Below are 15,923 nucleotides of genomic sequence, written 5' to 3' on the forward strand. Positions count from 1 at the left end.
TATGCTTGTTCTTAGTTGCAGTCAATGCTGATCAGTGGCCAAAGCATTCCAGATGAACTTGTCACAAAATTAATGTTGGAGAAGCTGAACTCCTCAGAAGTCTCTCACTTTGGTATGTTCATTTTTATACATCAGTGGCTCTCAGAGCAACCTTAAGACTCATGGTTTATCTAAGGCACAAATAATTCCTGGAGTTGCCCCTTTAATTTTTTCCCCTGGCACAGGAATCCCGGAGTCTGAATTCAATTGAGTAACTCTGATAGTTTTATTTGCTTGTTTACTTGTTTTTGTTCTTCAGAATCTACATTTGTTTTCAAAATTTAAGTTTATGTGATTCAGCCTTCTTTTAGCAACATCTTACCCAGCAAAAGCATCAGTAACCTGCTGTGGTCCTTTGTTCAGTGCCGACAGCCTCTGTTAACTGCTTGCCTATTGCCCTGAGTTTTATTACTAAACCCTGTCAATGGTTAGGTTTCTCTGCATTAATCCACACTCATAAGACAGAAATGGGAACTAGAATGACACCAACTTATCCTCTGGCTCCAGATGCTTGCAGGCTTCAGCCTCTATCCAGTCTACCCTCTGACTCTGGACCCGAGAAATCTCTCTGCGCTCAAACAGATGTTGAACTGGGACTTTGGACCTAATTTCCCAAGACAGACTACTTAAGTTCAGAATGACTAAAAGGAAAAGGGCAAACTCTATGGCATTTGCCAAAGAAGAAAGAAGAATAAAGATATGTTTGGGAGAAAATCATCCACCTGAAAGAGATGTACTGAATGAGAGAAAAAAATATAGAGATCTGCTTTATAGTCTCAGTACATTAAGAGAGGGCGCTGTGACTATTAAGAATACAGGGGCACAAATAAAGTGCAGTACAATGAAAATCAGTATTGGAAATAGCAACAGCGGACTTCTCACTGAAGACTATATATATATATGTGTGTGTGTGTATACATATATAGTTAGTTGCAGTCGATATTGATCAGTGGCCAGAGATGTAGATTATATATATATATATATATCATCTATATCTATATGAAGAAAGATCTATATATACAGAATGAACTATTTAATACATAAATATATTAATATATCCACATATCATCTCTTTTATTTCATATAAATACACTTTATCCATCCATTTAACTATATACTGATCAGTAATAAAGAGAATGTGTTTAGTCACCCAGTTGTGTCTGACTGTTTGTGACTCCATGGCCTGTAGCCCGCCAGGCTTCTCTGTCCGTGGGGGTTCTCCAGGCAAGAATACTGGAGTGGGTTGCCATTCCCTCCTCCAACACAGAGAATGAACTTAGGAAAAGCACTCAGAATGAGGAAAGTAAAATGAATAACAAGGTAAAAAAGACAATCACAGAATTCCAGAATAGGTCATTAAATTACCTCAAAAAGTATAATGATTGAAACTGAAGACTATATATAGTGTATATAGGCAAATATCTTTTTGTTTTTTCTTTGCTTCACCTTACCTCTTAAGAAAATTTAGAGTGACTTACTAGGTCACAAAAAGATGGCATAAATTGTAAGTACTGGCAAAAAGAGAAAGAAAAAAAAGAAACATTAGAAAAATAAATCTACTCAGCTTGCCATTCACAATGTTCATAAACTTTTTAGCTTATTATGGAAAATGTTAAATGAAAGTAGAGAGACTGGTATAAAATCCCCCATGTGTCTGTCACTCAGCTTCAACAATGACAACGCTTGTCCTGTCATATTTATTCATACTTCTGACTATACCCCTCCCCCAACCAACTTTACTTTGAAGCTAATCCATATCATATCATCTGTAAATGTTATAGTTTGTATCTCAAAAAGATAAGGATTCCTTTAAAATTTATCATATTATCATTATCATACCTAAAAATTAATAATAATTCATCTACTAACCCATCTGTGATCAAATTTCACCCTGTACCTCATATATTTTTTTTTCTAGCTGGCTTTAGTTTGTTGTTTGTTTGTTTGTTTGAAGCAGGATCCAACCAACCAGGTTTTGCATATTGCTCTTGCTTCATGTGTCACAATTCCCTTTTAATCTATAAATTACCCATACCTCTGTCTAGCATCTTGTGTTTTTTATGCTGAAGAAATTGATTATTTGTCTTTGAGTTTCCTAAGCTTCTGAATTTTGCCAGTTATACCCCCTGGTATCATTCAATGTATTCCTCTTTCCCCTGGACTTCTGGTACACTGGTACTGGTCCTGGGAGCTGGCAGAGGAAAAGTCAGTCGTATAATAATTCTTGAGCCTGAGGGCCATGCTATGAGCATGCAAGTGCATGGCCTCAGTCTAGGCATGCACAACTGGGCTCATTTAAAGGCTATAGTGAAGGCAGGATGTCGAGTCCCTTCTACCCAGCCTCCCCTCACCCATCCTACAGCAGCCCCAGAGAAATTTGTTTGGAACCTAGCACTTTGCTAAACACAGTTTGAAACTCTCTGCTAAGCAAGGATTCTTTCTGATGTTTGGTCTTATCCAGCAGCCTGGTAGATGGTAGAAGCGATATTGAAAGTGAAGGGCTTTCAAAATAGAGATATTAACTTGGGTCAGGGCTTGGGTGAGGCTGGGTGATTAATGATTCCAAAATCCCAAAGATGGATATGTGCTGCCAGGAACCCTTCACCGTAAAGTACTGGCAGATCCAATCAATGTTTTTCTGTACCAGAGCCCTTTTATACTTGGAGCGTCTATCGCTATTTTATTTTATTTTATTTTTTTGAGTAATAAAGTTTTATTAAAGTATAAAGGAGATAGAGAAAGCTTCTGACATAGGCATCAGAAGGGGGCAAAAAGAGTACCCGCTTGCTAGTGTTAACAATGAAGTTATATAATCCAAAGAATATCTGGAGGTTGTAAAGACCTCATCAGTCCTATTCCCGTAATTTACATTTTAAGATAACACTGTCCTCAGGCAAGATACATCCTTGTAAAGACCAGGTCTACTCCCATAATTAACATTTTAAGATAACAAAAGGTTGAATCCAAAGACTGTCCTTAGGCAGGATACATTATTGTTATATAATCCTAAGGAATGTGGAGAAAGAAAAAAAGTTTGTCCTTTCTTCCTCCTTGAGAATTCCAGACCCCCCCCCAAAAAAACTTTACATTATCTATTAGTTATAAGCTTTTTATTCACAGCCTGTCATGATGTGTTGGCCTTGAGCCAAAATCAGATTCCATGAGCTGCATCCTTACCCACGAGAAAAAGGAAGAGTCAATTCCTGGGTACCCTAAGAAGCCCCTCTCTGCTTTCTCTTTCTATATTCCAGAAAAAATCATTTTCCCAAGTGACTGGTGGACAGCCCTGGTCTGGGCAGCCCCTGCCCTGGTGTGTCATATTGTAGATGGTACTGTAAGTCGTTGGTCACCAGTGTGTCCATTCATGTCAGGCTGGCATGAGGTGAGGTAACTATCAGGGCTGGCTGGACGCTAAGCTACCCAATGTCCATGGATCTCTCAACACTTCAGCCTAAGAACAGTGGCATGCCATCTTTTGTGGGAATACCTTCTTCTTCCCACTGTACCAGAAAGCAGTGGCAAAGTGATGGTACGGGCCAGTTGGCTTCCCCTGGGAAGTGGTGTGAACAGTCTGAGTTGTCCCTTGGTAGGGGTGACGCAGGCTGGGCATTAGCCTGCCAAGTGCCTATCTTGCCTATGATGGTATATGCAGAGCTTCCCAGCAAGGAGGGGTGTGGGGTCTACCATACCTCCATCTTCAAAGCATGGAGTGTAAGGGCTTAGTAATGGCATCAAGGAAAGGTGGGATGGGATGGTGGATTCCTCACCTATGCTTCCATCTTTATGACACATCTCTGGGATTAGAGAAGCTGGTGGTGGGTTCAGCCACTCTAAGAAGTATCCCCTTGAGATCTTCCCAGAATTGGATCTAGAGAACTAAGTTATTCCTCTAAATCTTCAATGGTGAGACAAGCAACATAACTATCTCTGCCACAATTCTTCCATAAATATATTTCTGGGGTCTGTAGATGATGATAACTGGCCATCTCTCAATGGGTAAAGCCCCCAAATCCATTGCTCAGAACACTGAGGCAGAACACTAAGAGCCAGACCCCATGAAAACAACCTTCTATTTCTGCTGGTTCCACCTTCCTGGTGGTTCCACCAGGAAAGAGATCAAGTAGGAAATTCATTCGAATATACATGTCTACCAAGGTTTGGCATGCCTGCAGTCACACTTGGAATGCCTGAGAAGCTCTCTGAGCAGTGGCAGTGGTTGCGGTAATGGGCAGGGTGCTAGAGAGCACTGCAAACAGTGCCGAGCAGCTTTCTGTCATCCGCTTGAGATACACAGAGGAGAGCAGTGCTGGCAGCACAGGGGATGGGAGGGAGGTCTTGTGTAACCCTTGTTGCTTAGAGGGGGAGGGCATGATCTCTGGGGACTGACTGGTCTCTGGACTTATCTGATCAAGATGGGTCAGCTGGGCAAGGGTTGAATTCAGTCTAGGGCTGAGTCATGCGGTCACCTTCACCGCAGCACCCAGCACTGCAGTGTGCCAGCCATCGTGTCCCAGAGGAGGCACTGGTCAGTCTTGACAACCTCACTCCACTAACTTTTTATAAAATGTGTGCCAAGAATCAAAGCTTAATAACCAGAATTTTTCAGTTCCTCCAAGGAAAAAATATTCTATAAAACAGCAGAAAAATTTGTCGAAGGCCTTTAATTTCCAGTGACAGAGTCAAGTCTTTATTCTATTAAGAGAAAGGTTTCTCTGCTGTATGGCTCAGGAAACTCAAACAGGGGCTCTATATCAACTTAGAGGAGTGGGATGGGGAGGGAGATGGGAGGGAGGTTCAAAAGGGAGGGAGTATATGTACATCTATGGGTGATTCATGTTGAGGTTTGACAGAAAACAAAATTCTCTAAAGCGATTATCCTTCAATTAAAAAATAAATTTTAAAAAAGAGAAAGGTTTCTCAAACAAGAGAGTGACATATTAAATAAATATATTAAGGAAACTAATATGATAATGGTATCAAGGGTAAATTTCAATGAGCAGATATAGGTTTTTGGGTAGCGATGCAAACCAATAAACATACTAAGCCAAAATCATATTAATAATGTTGTTTCTTAAACTGTAAGAGGGTTACATGGGTATTTTTTTTACTCTCTGTAACTTAAACACTGTATATGTATATTCTATTATGAAATATTAATTAAAGAAAGAAAAATAATACCATGCAACCCCTACCATTTACCTTTACCACTCATCATATGAGTTTTCCTAAGATGAGTTAAAGAATTACTGGCATGGAATTTCCTTCTCTAGGCACCTCTTGTGCCTAAAATAAATTGATTTGGAATTTTTAAAGATGTCTCCTCTAGCCCAATAGTTTTATTGCCAGAAAAACATTATTCATAGTTATATGTCATGTGGCAATAACCTTAACTATTAATTTTAAGTGTCAACAGATATTTTAAGATCAGCATTGGTATTCATCAATAAAGAAATGTTTTTATAAATAATAATAAATCCACTCTCTCAGATATTGATAATATTATAAAACTTTTAAAATTATATTTCACTCTACAGGCTATATTATCACTGAAATACCATCACTTTCACAGGATGCCATGACTACTCTGCAGCAAATAGAATTAATTAGAAATTTAAAATTGAAACCTGATATTATAATCAATATTAAGGTAAGAATATGTCTTTCTAGTATAGAGTATATAAACATTCTTTTTGATAGTAGTTAAATTCAAGGAATGTTATTAATTTTTTAAGGAGTTAAGGAAAAATAACTTATGAATCAATTTTAGGGACTGAATTGTATTTTCTTATACCTCCATTCTTTTGCTCCCATAGCTCTGTCCACAGGAAATACCTTCTTGTCCCTTCACCAGGCTTAATCATAGTCATTCTTTGAAAGTCAGTTCAGGCATCATCTCTACAGAACATTCCCTGATGACCACCCCTTCCACATTAACACAAACATTAACTGACTCTCATTCCTATGCTCTTTCTCTCTCTCCTTATACCCCACCCTTTACTCACCACAGAAAAGTTAAATATTGTCTGACAACCATTCATGTTGCTCTTTTCTATCATATTATTAATACTGCATTATATTATAATCATCCATTTTCTTCTAGACTCATGCCTTGCTTGGAGGCGGGAACCATGTCTTACTCCTGTAAACATCAACTAGCACAACAAAGGGTACCTAATAAGTCTACCAGTTAAACAAAATGAAAGGCTGAACAGATGATTCAGATGTATGAATGTTAATAATATTGCTAGATTGGTCCCAGTCCTTTCCTTTACCAACTGTAGAACTTGGTAAATCACATTTAGGAGCTTCAATTTCCTCTTCACAAAGATGATTCAAAGATAGCTGCCTCATAGGGTTATGGTAAGAATGCAGTGAGGTGAGGATCCCTTGTTTAGAAAATGAATGATAGCTATTCATAATAATACCCTGCCTGGTTCCCCAAAGGGTTTGACAACTCAAAATATATAAATGAGATGGTTCTCAGCTCAGGTGCGGGAACTCAGTGGTGTGTTTGGGCCAGCTGTGAGAGACAGGTGGCATACAGTGCTGGGGTGGTGTCATCTGCAGCCCCAGCCCCAGATCATGGTCAGGGGCCAATCAACATCCCTTTGTGACTTTCGGAATGTTACCTGTGTGAACATGTGTATAATGGAGAAAAGAAAAAAAAAATCTCAAAGATTTAACTGAAACCAAGTATCAAGTCTAGGCCATGGAAAATAGAGAATGTATAGGAAATTAAGACTTAGTGGAATAAGAACACACAGATATACAGGCAGTAAGGCCCCAAATGCTAACTAAATTTGGGTCATGAATTTGGTTCTAAGTTTGATGAGCCAAAGTAGAAGGGGACATGTGACCAGTTATATAAAATTCACATTGTCCTTGAAAAAGTGAGGAATTCCTCAGGAAAAACTAAATGAGAGATATATCTTAACATGGGTTTAATATAAGGATTGTACTGTGTGTAGAAAATGAAGTCCTTACCCCACTGGTATTATAAGTGTGATGGTAGGTGTCCATGGCAGTTCTTATAGCTGGAGTGTAATCAGAGGACCTCGTGTGAAGCAGACCTTCAGTACAGCACACACTTCTCTGGTGGTCTGACCTTATTTGGGAATGGAGTCTGGGATTTCTAGACCAGAAGTTCTAAGCTTGGGGTCCAAGAACACTTAAGCACCCATGAACCATCTGAAATTATATGCAAATTTTATGTGTATGGGCATTTTCCTCATGCAAAATCTAATGGCATCACCATATTCTAAAGCAGTCTGTACTTAAAAAAAAAAAAAAAGCATTAAAGGCCAGTGATCTACTACAGTAATGGTCCTTGGAGTTTATTCCTAGAGCCAACTGCATTAGCAGCACTCAGAAATGCAGATTCTCAGGGAGCAACCCAGAACTACAGACACTGTGGGGGGTGGCATCCAGCTGTCTGTGTTGAAAAAGTTCTCCAGCTGACACTGATGCTGCTGAAGTTTGAGGACTGCTCTGAGGCACAGCCTCACCCTAAGACTGATAAATCACTTCCTATATGTGAGAAGGTCCATCTAGTCAAAGCTATGGTTTTTCCAGTCGTCATGTATGGATGTGAGAATTGGCCTATAAAGAAAGCTGAGCATCAAAAAATTGATGCTTTTGAACTTTGGCGTTGGAGAAGACTCTTGAGAACCTCTTGGACTGAAAGCAGATCAAATCCTAAAGGAAATCAGTCCTGAATATTCACTAGAAGAACTGATGCTGAAGCTGAAACCCCGGTACTTTGGCCACCTGACGTGAAGAACTGACTCATTGGAAAAGACCCTGATGCTGGGAAAGATTGAAGGCAGGATAAGAAGGGGACGACAGAGGATGAGTTGGTTGCATGGCATCACCGACTCGATGGACATGAGTTTGAGCTAGCTCCAAGAGTTGGTGATGGACAGGGAAGCCTGGCGTGCTGCAGTCCATGGGGTTGCAGAGTCAGACACGACTGAGTGACTGAACTGAACTGAACTGATACGCGAAAACAGGAGACAGCTAGAGGCAATAGTCTTTGCCAAGGACCCACAATGTGGGTATTCTAGGTTGCTGAATAAGGGCAAATATGCATTAATTACCAGTATGGGTTGAAATCTTTTGTGTGTGAAAAATTAGCCTAAATAAAAGTCTTGCCTCAATAAATTCCCATCCCATTTCCATATAGAAGTAGTCTGAGGATATCAGAATATTAGCATGAAAAGTTCTAAAGTTTCTTGCTCCCTTTCTCAAATGTGTGGTGCATAAACTGTTGGCATCAGAATCACTGAGGATGTTCATTAAAATGCCTGAGCCTTACTCCAAACTTAATAAATGACAACGGAAGCAGAAACTTTTATTTATAATCCTCTGTATAGAATTACACTCTAATGTTTTAAAACCGCTACTAGAGAATGTCATCCAGAGGTTTTTATCCTGAAAAATACTCGGAGTGGGCTTTACAGCCCCAAACCTTAGTTTATCATTAATAATGAGTTACAGAGAGTGGGCTGTGGAGCAGAAGGCCTGGGCTCGGGTTGTAGTTTCCCCTCATGACACTGTGACCTGATGCTGCCCAGAGCAGTCCCTCTCCGATCTGAAAATGGTTTGAATCCTAACATTGTATTACTTCTCTGACAGGGTTAGTTTAAGAACTGAGTAAAATATTATACACATGGAAGCACTTGAAATGAAAAAATCACTCATAGACTTTGGTTCGGGCCTTTTTTACTATCCAGATTCAGTTTTCTCATTTGCAAATGATAAGGTTAGACTAAACCAGATGACCTTTCAGATCCCATTCATTGATGCTATTTTATGAAATACTTCATCCATAGAGCTGTATATCATAGTAAATACTATAAATATGTGATACATTTTTTTGTTGGAATAATGTGGCTATCCCACCATTTTCGTCCATTATCAGCCTTTTCAAACTAATCTGACAAAATCTTCCTGTATACCTCTGCTAACTAAACAGATTTTCTATTCTACTTCTCTAGCTCTTTCTACTGTTATTCTCTCTTTCTTTTATTCTACAGCTTCTGAAACTTTCTCATATATTACTTCTGGGTAAATAAAAGTGTTGCCATAACATAAAAGTTGTATCTTGTGCCTCTCTTGGCATGTGATGAAATCTGATTCAAAATACCATTTATAGTACTGCATTTCCTCAGGGTTTTGAGGAATTTGGGGGTTTATGTATTGTATAATATATGAACAGGAAGCAAAGGCATACTCAAAATGTTTTGAGTAATGATTAATGTTGTTCCTTAGTGCCCTGACTATGATTTATGCCAAAGAATTTCGGGGCAAAGGCAGCACAGTACCACAGGATACATATACACAAGAGATCAGTGGGATCCTGAAGTCATTGAGAATCGTAGGAAAAAGAAGAAAGAAGCCCAAAAGGAAGGAAAAGGAGAAGAGGAGGGGGAAGAGGAAGAAGAGCAAGAAGAAGAAGAGGTAATATCTGTATACAAGATGCTAAACTTCTAAAATTTGCTATAGGGACTATCCCTGATGGTCCAGTGGTTAAAACTCCGCACTCCCAATGCAGAGGGGGCCGGGTTCAATCCCTGATCAGGGAACTAGATCCCACATGCCACAGTTAAGACCTGGTGCAGCCAAATAAATTAAAATTTTTAAAAAGAGAAATAAAAAACACCTTGCTTGCTATATCGGTTTCAATTTTTTAATTGCTATAATTAAATGAAAGAATATGAATATTCTATACAGAAAAATATATTTTCCTTAAGGTTTGATTTAGTTAGAGCAAACGGAAAAAATATTTCATGTTTTCAAGAACTTTAGATCAGAATGTAAAGGTCATCAAGTTTAAGGTCATCCTTCTTGTCAGGATGGAAGTCCCTCCATATCCTGACAGCTAATCTGCTTCATTCCATAGCAACAGAGAGTTACTGGTCACCTGCCATGTGTCAAGCACTATGCAAACTAGTGTGAAGAGTCAGAGCAACAGAAAACATATGCAATCTGAGGAAGAAGGTAGCCCAGGTAGAATCCAATTTATGAAGTTAACATAACCCCGATTCCAAACTCTGACAAAGAGAGCACATGAAAAGAAATCTATATCCCAATTTCACATATAATAACAATCCTAAAGTCAATACTAGTAAGCATACTGCAACAGGACCTCAAAAGAATCTTATACCAGACTTAATGAGGAAAATTTGATACTAAGAGTTAGGAAGATCCACTGGAGAAGGGATAGGTTACCCACTCTTGGGTAACCAAGCATTCTTGGGCATCCCTTCTGTTTAGCTGGTAAAGAATCCGCCTGCAATGCAGGAGACCTGGATTGAGAAGATTCCCCTGGAGAAGGGAAAGGCTACCCACTCCAGTATTCTGGCCTAGAGAATTCCATGGACTGTATAGTCATGGGGTCGCAAAGAGTCTGACACAACTGAGTGACTTTCACTCACTCAGGAAGTTTGTTAATAGCTAATGGGCTGGATTTAGCCCACTGGGGTGAGTGAGACAGGTCATAACTTGCCAGTCCTTGCTCTATTGAAATATACCTGTGATTTCTATTATAGATTTACCTATTTATAATGTTTAATAATTTTAAATAGTTTCTATAACTTATAAATTATCATGAATAAATACTATTTTTATTAGGGCCTAGACTCAGTTAAATCTGACGTTAATGTAGAAAAGGATACATTGAAAATCATTTGTCTAGTAGAAAAGATAAACCCCAAAGGCAACAGTTTTATTGCCCTGAAGGATGTTAAGCAGGACATCAAACTTTGCACTCTGATTTCAGTGATTATATACACTTCAGTTTTGTCATGCTGCTGATTTCCTCACTAATGGGTTAAATGAATTTTTGACATTTGTTCTTTCATTTAAGAGCAGATCTTAAATGAAAAGATCTTTCATTTAGGAGCAGAACTTTTAAGGGATTATGTTAACTTCATAGTTAAACACTGTAACTATGTATGATGAAGGGCTTCCCTGGTGGCTGAGAGAATAAAGAATCTGCCTGTAATGTGGAAGACCTGGGTTCAATCCCTGGGTCAGGAAGATTCCCTGGAGAAGGCAATGGCAACCCACTCCAGGATTCTTGCCTGGTATCCTGTGGACAGAGGACCCTGGGAGGCTACAGTCCATAGGGTTGCAAAGAGTCAGACACAACTGAAGAGACTTAGCATGCACGCATGCGTGTATGATGATGGATGTTAATTAGATTTATTATGATCATTTCACAGTAAGTACAAATCCAGTTGATCCTTGAATATCTCCAGAGTTGGGGCACTGACCCTTTGTGCAGTTGAAAATCCAAGTTAACTTTACAGTCAGCCTTGTATATCCACGGTTCTGCATCCTACCAACCACAGATCATGTAACATTATGTATTTACTATTGAAAAATATCCAATCAGTGGATCCACACAGTCCAGACTCACATTGCCCAAAGATCAACTGTATTGAATCATTCTATTGTACACCTGAAACTAATGTAATGTTACATGTCAATTATATCTCAATTTTAAAAACCTATTAATGTAAGAATGCCCATTTAAAAATATAAAATAATCTTCCCTGTGCAAATAAGGCATTAGATAAATAACCAGCAACTATTCTAGGTAAATATTTCAAGTAAACTCATAGTAAATATGAGTAAAAATGTGTCATTTTAACATGAATAAAGCATACCATCATAATTAGTATAATAAATACGTGCGTGTGTGCCAAGTTGCTTCAGTCGTGTCCGACTCTTTGCAACCTTATGGACTGTAGCCCACCAGGCTCCTCTGTCCATGGGATTCTCCAGGAAAGAGTACTAGAGTGGATTGCCATTTCCTCCTCCCGGGGATCTTCCTAACCCAGGGATTGAACCTGCATCTCAGTCTCCTGCATTGGCAAGTGGGTTCTGTACCACTAGCACCACCTGGGAAGCCCAAATATGATGATAATAATGGGGAAATAAATATGATACAAATGTCACTTTTTCTGTGAACCCTTTCATAACTACCTTCCCCATCACTCTCCATCCCTTCTTCTCTGCCATCATCTTTCTTCTTAGCTCTTATCACCATAGCCTAACCTGTGATGTATCTATTTGTCTACTTGTTTATGCTCTTCCTCAATTGGGATGTGTGCTGTCTAAGCCCCAAGCCCTTAGTTTTGTTCTCTGTCATATTTCAAGCTCCTAGAACAGTGTCTAGCATGGGGTAGGCACTTAAGCTTTACTATTAATAAATGAATGAATCAATGAGTGAATGAGCTACAAGCTCAGGTACTTAGAGAAAATCCAACTTCTTTATTTTGTCTCTAAAAATCTGATGTTATTCCCATACTCTTCCCTACTCATTGGGGGGCAAAAGAAATGAGTAAGTATCCAAGTCAATTTAAAACTTTATTCCATCTGATAAAAGACCTTCAGGGTGTTAAGTCTCTCTAAAATAAAAATCCTATTTCCAATCTCTCCTTTTCCCTGCTTCTTACCCCAAAATGGCATGCAGGTATAGGGAGAGAGGGATATGACTTGCAAATGAAGTAATCATTAACATAAAGATATTCAACATAACTTCTTTTCCATTTAGGCATTTATTGCTGAAATGCAGATAGTGGCTGAAGTTCTTCAACACCTCGTTCAGAGACCTGAGGATTATTTGGAAAATATCGAATACATCGTTAACCTTTATAAGGAAATAATTCTTCATCCTTTAGAAGTAAGAAAAAGATATATTGCTGAAAAAAGAATGCTGATACTTGTGTTTTGCATATATGTGTGCCAAGTTGCTTTGGTTTATGTCCAACTCTTTGTGACCCCGTGGACTGTAGCCCACCAGGCTCCTCTGTCTGCGGGATTCTCCAGGCAAGAATAGTGGAATGGTCGTCATTTCCTCCTCCAGGGGATCTTCCCAACCCAAGGATCAAACCTGCATCTCCTGCATTGCAGGCAGATTCTTTACTGCTCAGCTGCCAGTGAAGCCCTATTTGTGTTTTATCCCCAGTTAAATAGCTTTCACATTTCTTCACCGTGTGTATTATCTGCTTCATTCTCCTCTTCTTGAGCTTGGTAAAATGTTTTCAGAATAAGATTGCATTCCAAAGGCTGTTTCACAGAGCAACATTATTTTACTCTTATAAAGCAACAGTGCTGCTGAAAAGTGATAAATGAATTGCCTTTTTCAAAAGTCATTAGGGAAATTTATTTATGGTTGGGGATTAGAAAGTCCATATTAAGGCATTGTTTTGTGAAAGCATTTTGAATCCAAAATGTATGGGTTTATAAAAACAAATGTACACTTAAGGTGCATCTTTTATTCTTTAAGGAACTGTTAATTTAGTTAAATTACAATCTAAAGAAAGCCATCCAAGACTGGTTTCTCTGTGTATCCTATTCAAAGTTGGTTATTTGTAAATATGATAAGGCTATTATATGTTATAATAAAAAAGTTATAATTAAAAGAATTATCATTTTAAAAGGATGATTACTGAAATTATGATTATTGAAAAGCATATTTTTATGGTTAAAAATCCAGGGCAGACTCTGCCCAATTTATATTGGAGATTTATTCAACAAACATTTATTATATGGTATTTGCCCAGATTCCATGCTAAGCAATAGAACTACAAAGATAAATGAAAAACAGTCCTCAGATTGCCTCTTCCCATCTGATGGAGAAATTAAAATAATTTGTTTCATGGTGTTTTATAATGTTTATATATTTTTAGAGACAAATGGATCATTTTCATTCCCATTGTCCACCCCCTCAGTGAGATCAAAATTGTTTTATTTTTTTAATTTATTTACAGTATTGTGTTAGTTTCAGATATGCAGCAGAGTGATTCAATATTTTTGTTTCCTTATGTATGACTTGGATTCCTCCCTTCTTCCTCTTCTATCCCTGGCCTCTAAACATAGCTTCTTAACGGTAATTTACATGTCTATCTATAACATTCTCCTTCAACAAAAATATTCTACATATTCCTTGAGCTGCTGCATTGGGTATGAATAAAGCATAATTAAAATCAGATTCAGAAGATTATAAAATTATATTCATGGGCAGGGAGTTGGGAGTGGGAAGCAGAGGTAGTCTCTTCAAGGACAGGGACTCCCAGCATCATCAATGTTCAGTGCGGTGCCCAAAGTCTGGCGAGTGGTAAATGCTTGACAGATGTTCAGTTGAACAAATGATGAGGTCACAAAGGAAAAATAACAGCTTCCATTTCATTACATGTAAATTTCTGGACATAATTTTAAAAATCTTTACTTAAAAATATCCACATCGACTATGATAAAATATTTAAAGCTTTAATATATTGAAAGGTCATAGACTCACAGACATAAAGAACAGATATGGTTGACAAGGGGACAGTGGGTAGAGGAGGGATGGATTGGAAGTTTGGGGTTAGCAGATGCAAATTAGTATTAATATATATAGAATGGATAAATAACAAGGTCCTAATATATAGCACAGGGAACTATATTCAATATCCTATGATAAACCACAATGGAAAAGAATTAAAAAAAAAGAATGTGTATGTCTATATATACATAATCAGTTCAGTTCAGTTCCATCGCTCAGTCGTCTCCGACTCTTTGCGACCCCATGAACCACAGCACACCAGGCCTCCCTGTCCATCACTAACTCCCGGAGTCCACCCAAACCCATGGCCATCAAGTCGACGATGCCATCCAACCATCTCATCCTCTGTCGTCCCCTTCTCCTCCTGCCCTCAATCTTTACCAGCATCAGGGTCTGATTCACAGTTCAAAAGCATCAATTATATACATATACATATATAGCAATCACTTTGCTATACAGCAGAAATTAACACAACATTGTAAATCAACTATCCTTCAATTTTTTTAAATGTAGGAAAAGAGATCATAGATATGATTTTTCTAAAACCTGTAAGGTCTTACCCTCCAGATGATAAATGGGTAACAAATATGAGCAGACAATTCACAAAAATTAATGACAAAAGACTAACAAGTCTATAGAAAAATATTCAGTTTTACTGATAATAATTAAATGCTAAAGAAATATTTCCCCAATTAAATTTTAAAAGATGGACAAGGAATAAGAATTCCTAATTCTAGCAACTACATATGGTAAAGCAAACATTCCCATACCCTGCTGAAAGGAATATAAATTAGTGTGGTGGTTTTTAGATAGCTTGCCTGAGAAAAGCACAGAAGTGGAAAATTACTAGGCCCTGCAGCAAAGCATAGATAAGAACTGACTGCTCAGACAAAAATTTCTAGGCCAAGAACCTAGACTTCAGGTCTAGCGTATAGCTTGCCTTGTATGGTAATTCCAGGGTGCTGATATGTGTGGAGGGAGGTCAGGAAGAATCTTGAAAGGCAGGAGCCTACAATTCTAGTCTCCTCTGATCTGGTTGAGATGTGGATTCACTTGGGAGGCCAAGACCACCAAAATTCAGTGTTTCTCTAAAAGACATGAGGAAAGCAAGTAGGAGCAAAGTAACTGCATGAGTGTCTGGTTTCTATCCTGCTTCAGGAGTAATCCTAGGCACACGTCTTCATTCTTGCCTGTCTTCAAATCCCAGCTTGACTACTGGTCTGACCCGGTGTTTGTGTCTTTATCCTTAAGAGTCTTCATACCTTTACACTTAGTATACTAACTTCATTCTGAAGAACCTAGCTTAGGACTTCCCTGGTGGTCTAGTGGTTAAGACTTTGAGATTCCACTGCAGAGGTTGTGGGTTTGATCCCTGGTCAGGGTACTAAGATACCACATCCTGTGTGGTAAACCAAAAAAAAAGTTTTTTTAAACCAAAAAAAAAGTTTTTTTAATTTAAGGTAAAAAGACTGCTGCTGCTGCTGCTGCTAAGTCGCTTCAGTCGTGTCCGACTCTGTGCAACCCCATAGACGGCAGCCCACCAGGCTTC

The 15,923-nt window shown here is 38.5% G+C and overlaps 1 protein-coding gene across 1 annotated transcript in view; it reads left to right on the plus strand.

Annotated features, from left to right (window-relative positions):
- The window catches only part of AK9 (adenylate kinase 9), a 129,635-nt gene that overhangs the window by 11,065 nt on the left and 102,647 nt on the right, over positions 1–15,923 (plus strand). Inside the window, exons 6-9 of the mRNA XM_055534737.1 lie at positions 16–112; positions 5,574–5,686; positions 9,310–9,498; positions 12,602–12,730. Coding sequence (XP_055390712.1) covers positions 16–112; positions 5,574–5,686; positions 9,310–9,498; positions 12,602–12,730 — 528 coding nt within the window. The remainder of the gene's footprint in view (positions 1–15; positions 113–5,573; positions 5,687–9,309; positions 9,499–12,601; positions 12,731–15,923) is intronic.

Source organism: Bubalus kerabau, chromosome 9, assembly GCF_029407905.1.
Source record: "Bubalus kerabau isolate K-KA32 ecotype Philippines breed swamp buffalo chromosome 9, PCC_UOA_SB_1v2, whole genome shotgun sequence".
Taxonomy (NCBI): domain Eukaryota; kingdom Metazoa; phylum Chordata; class Mammalia; order Artiodactyla; family Bovidae; genus Bubalus; species Bubalus kerabau.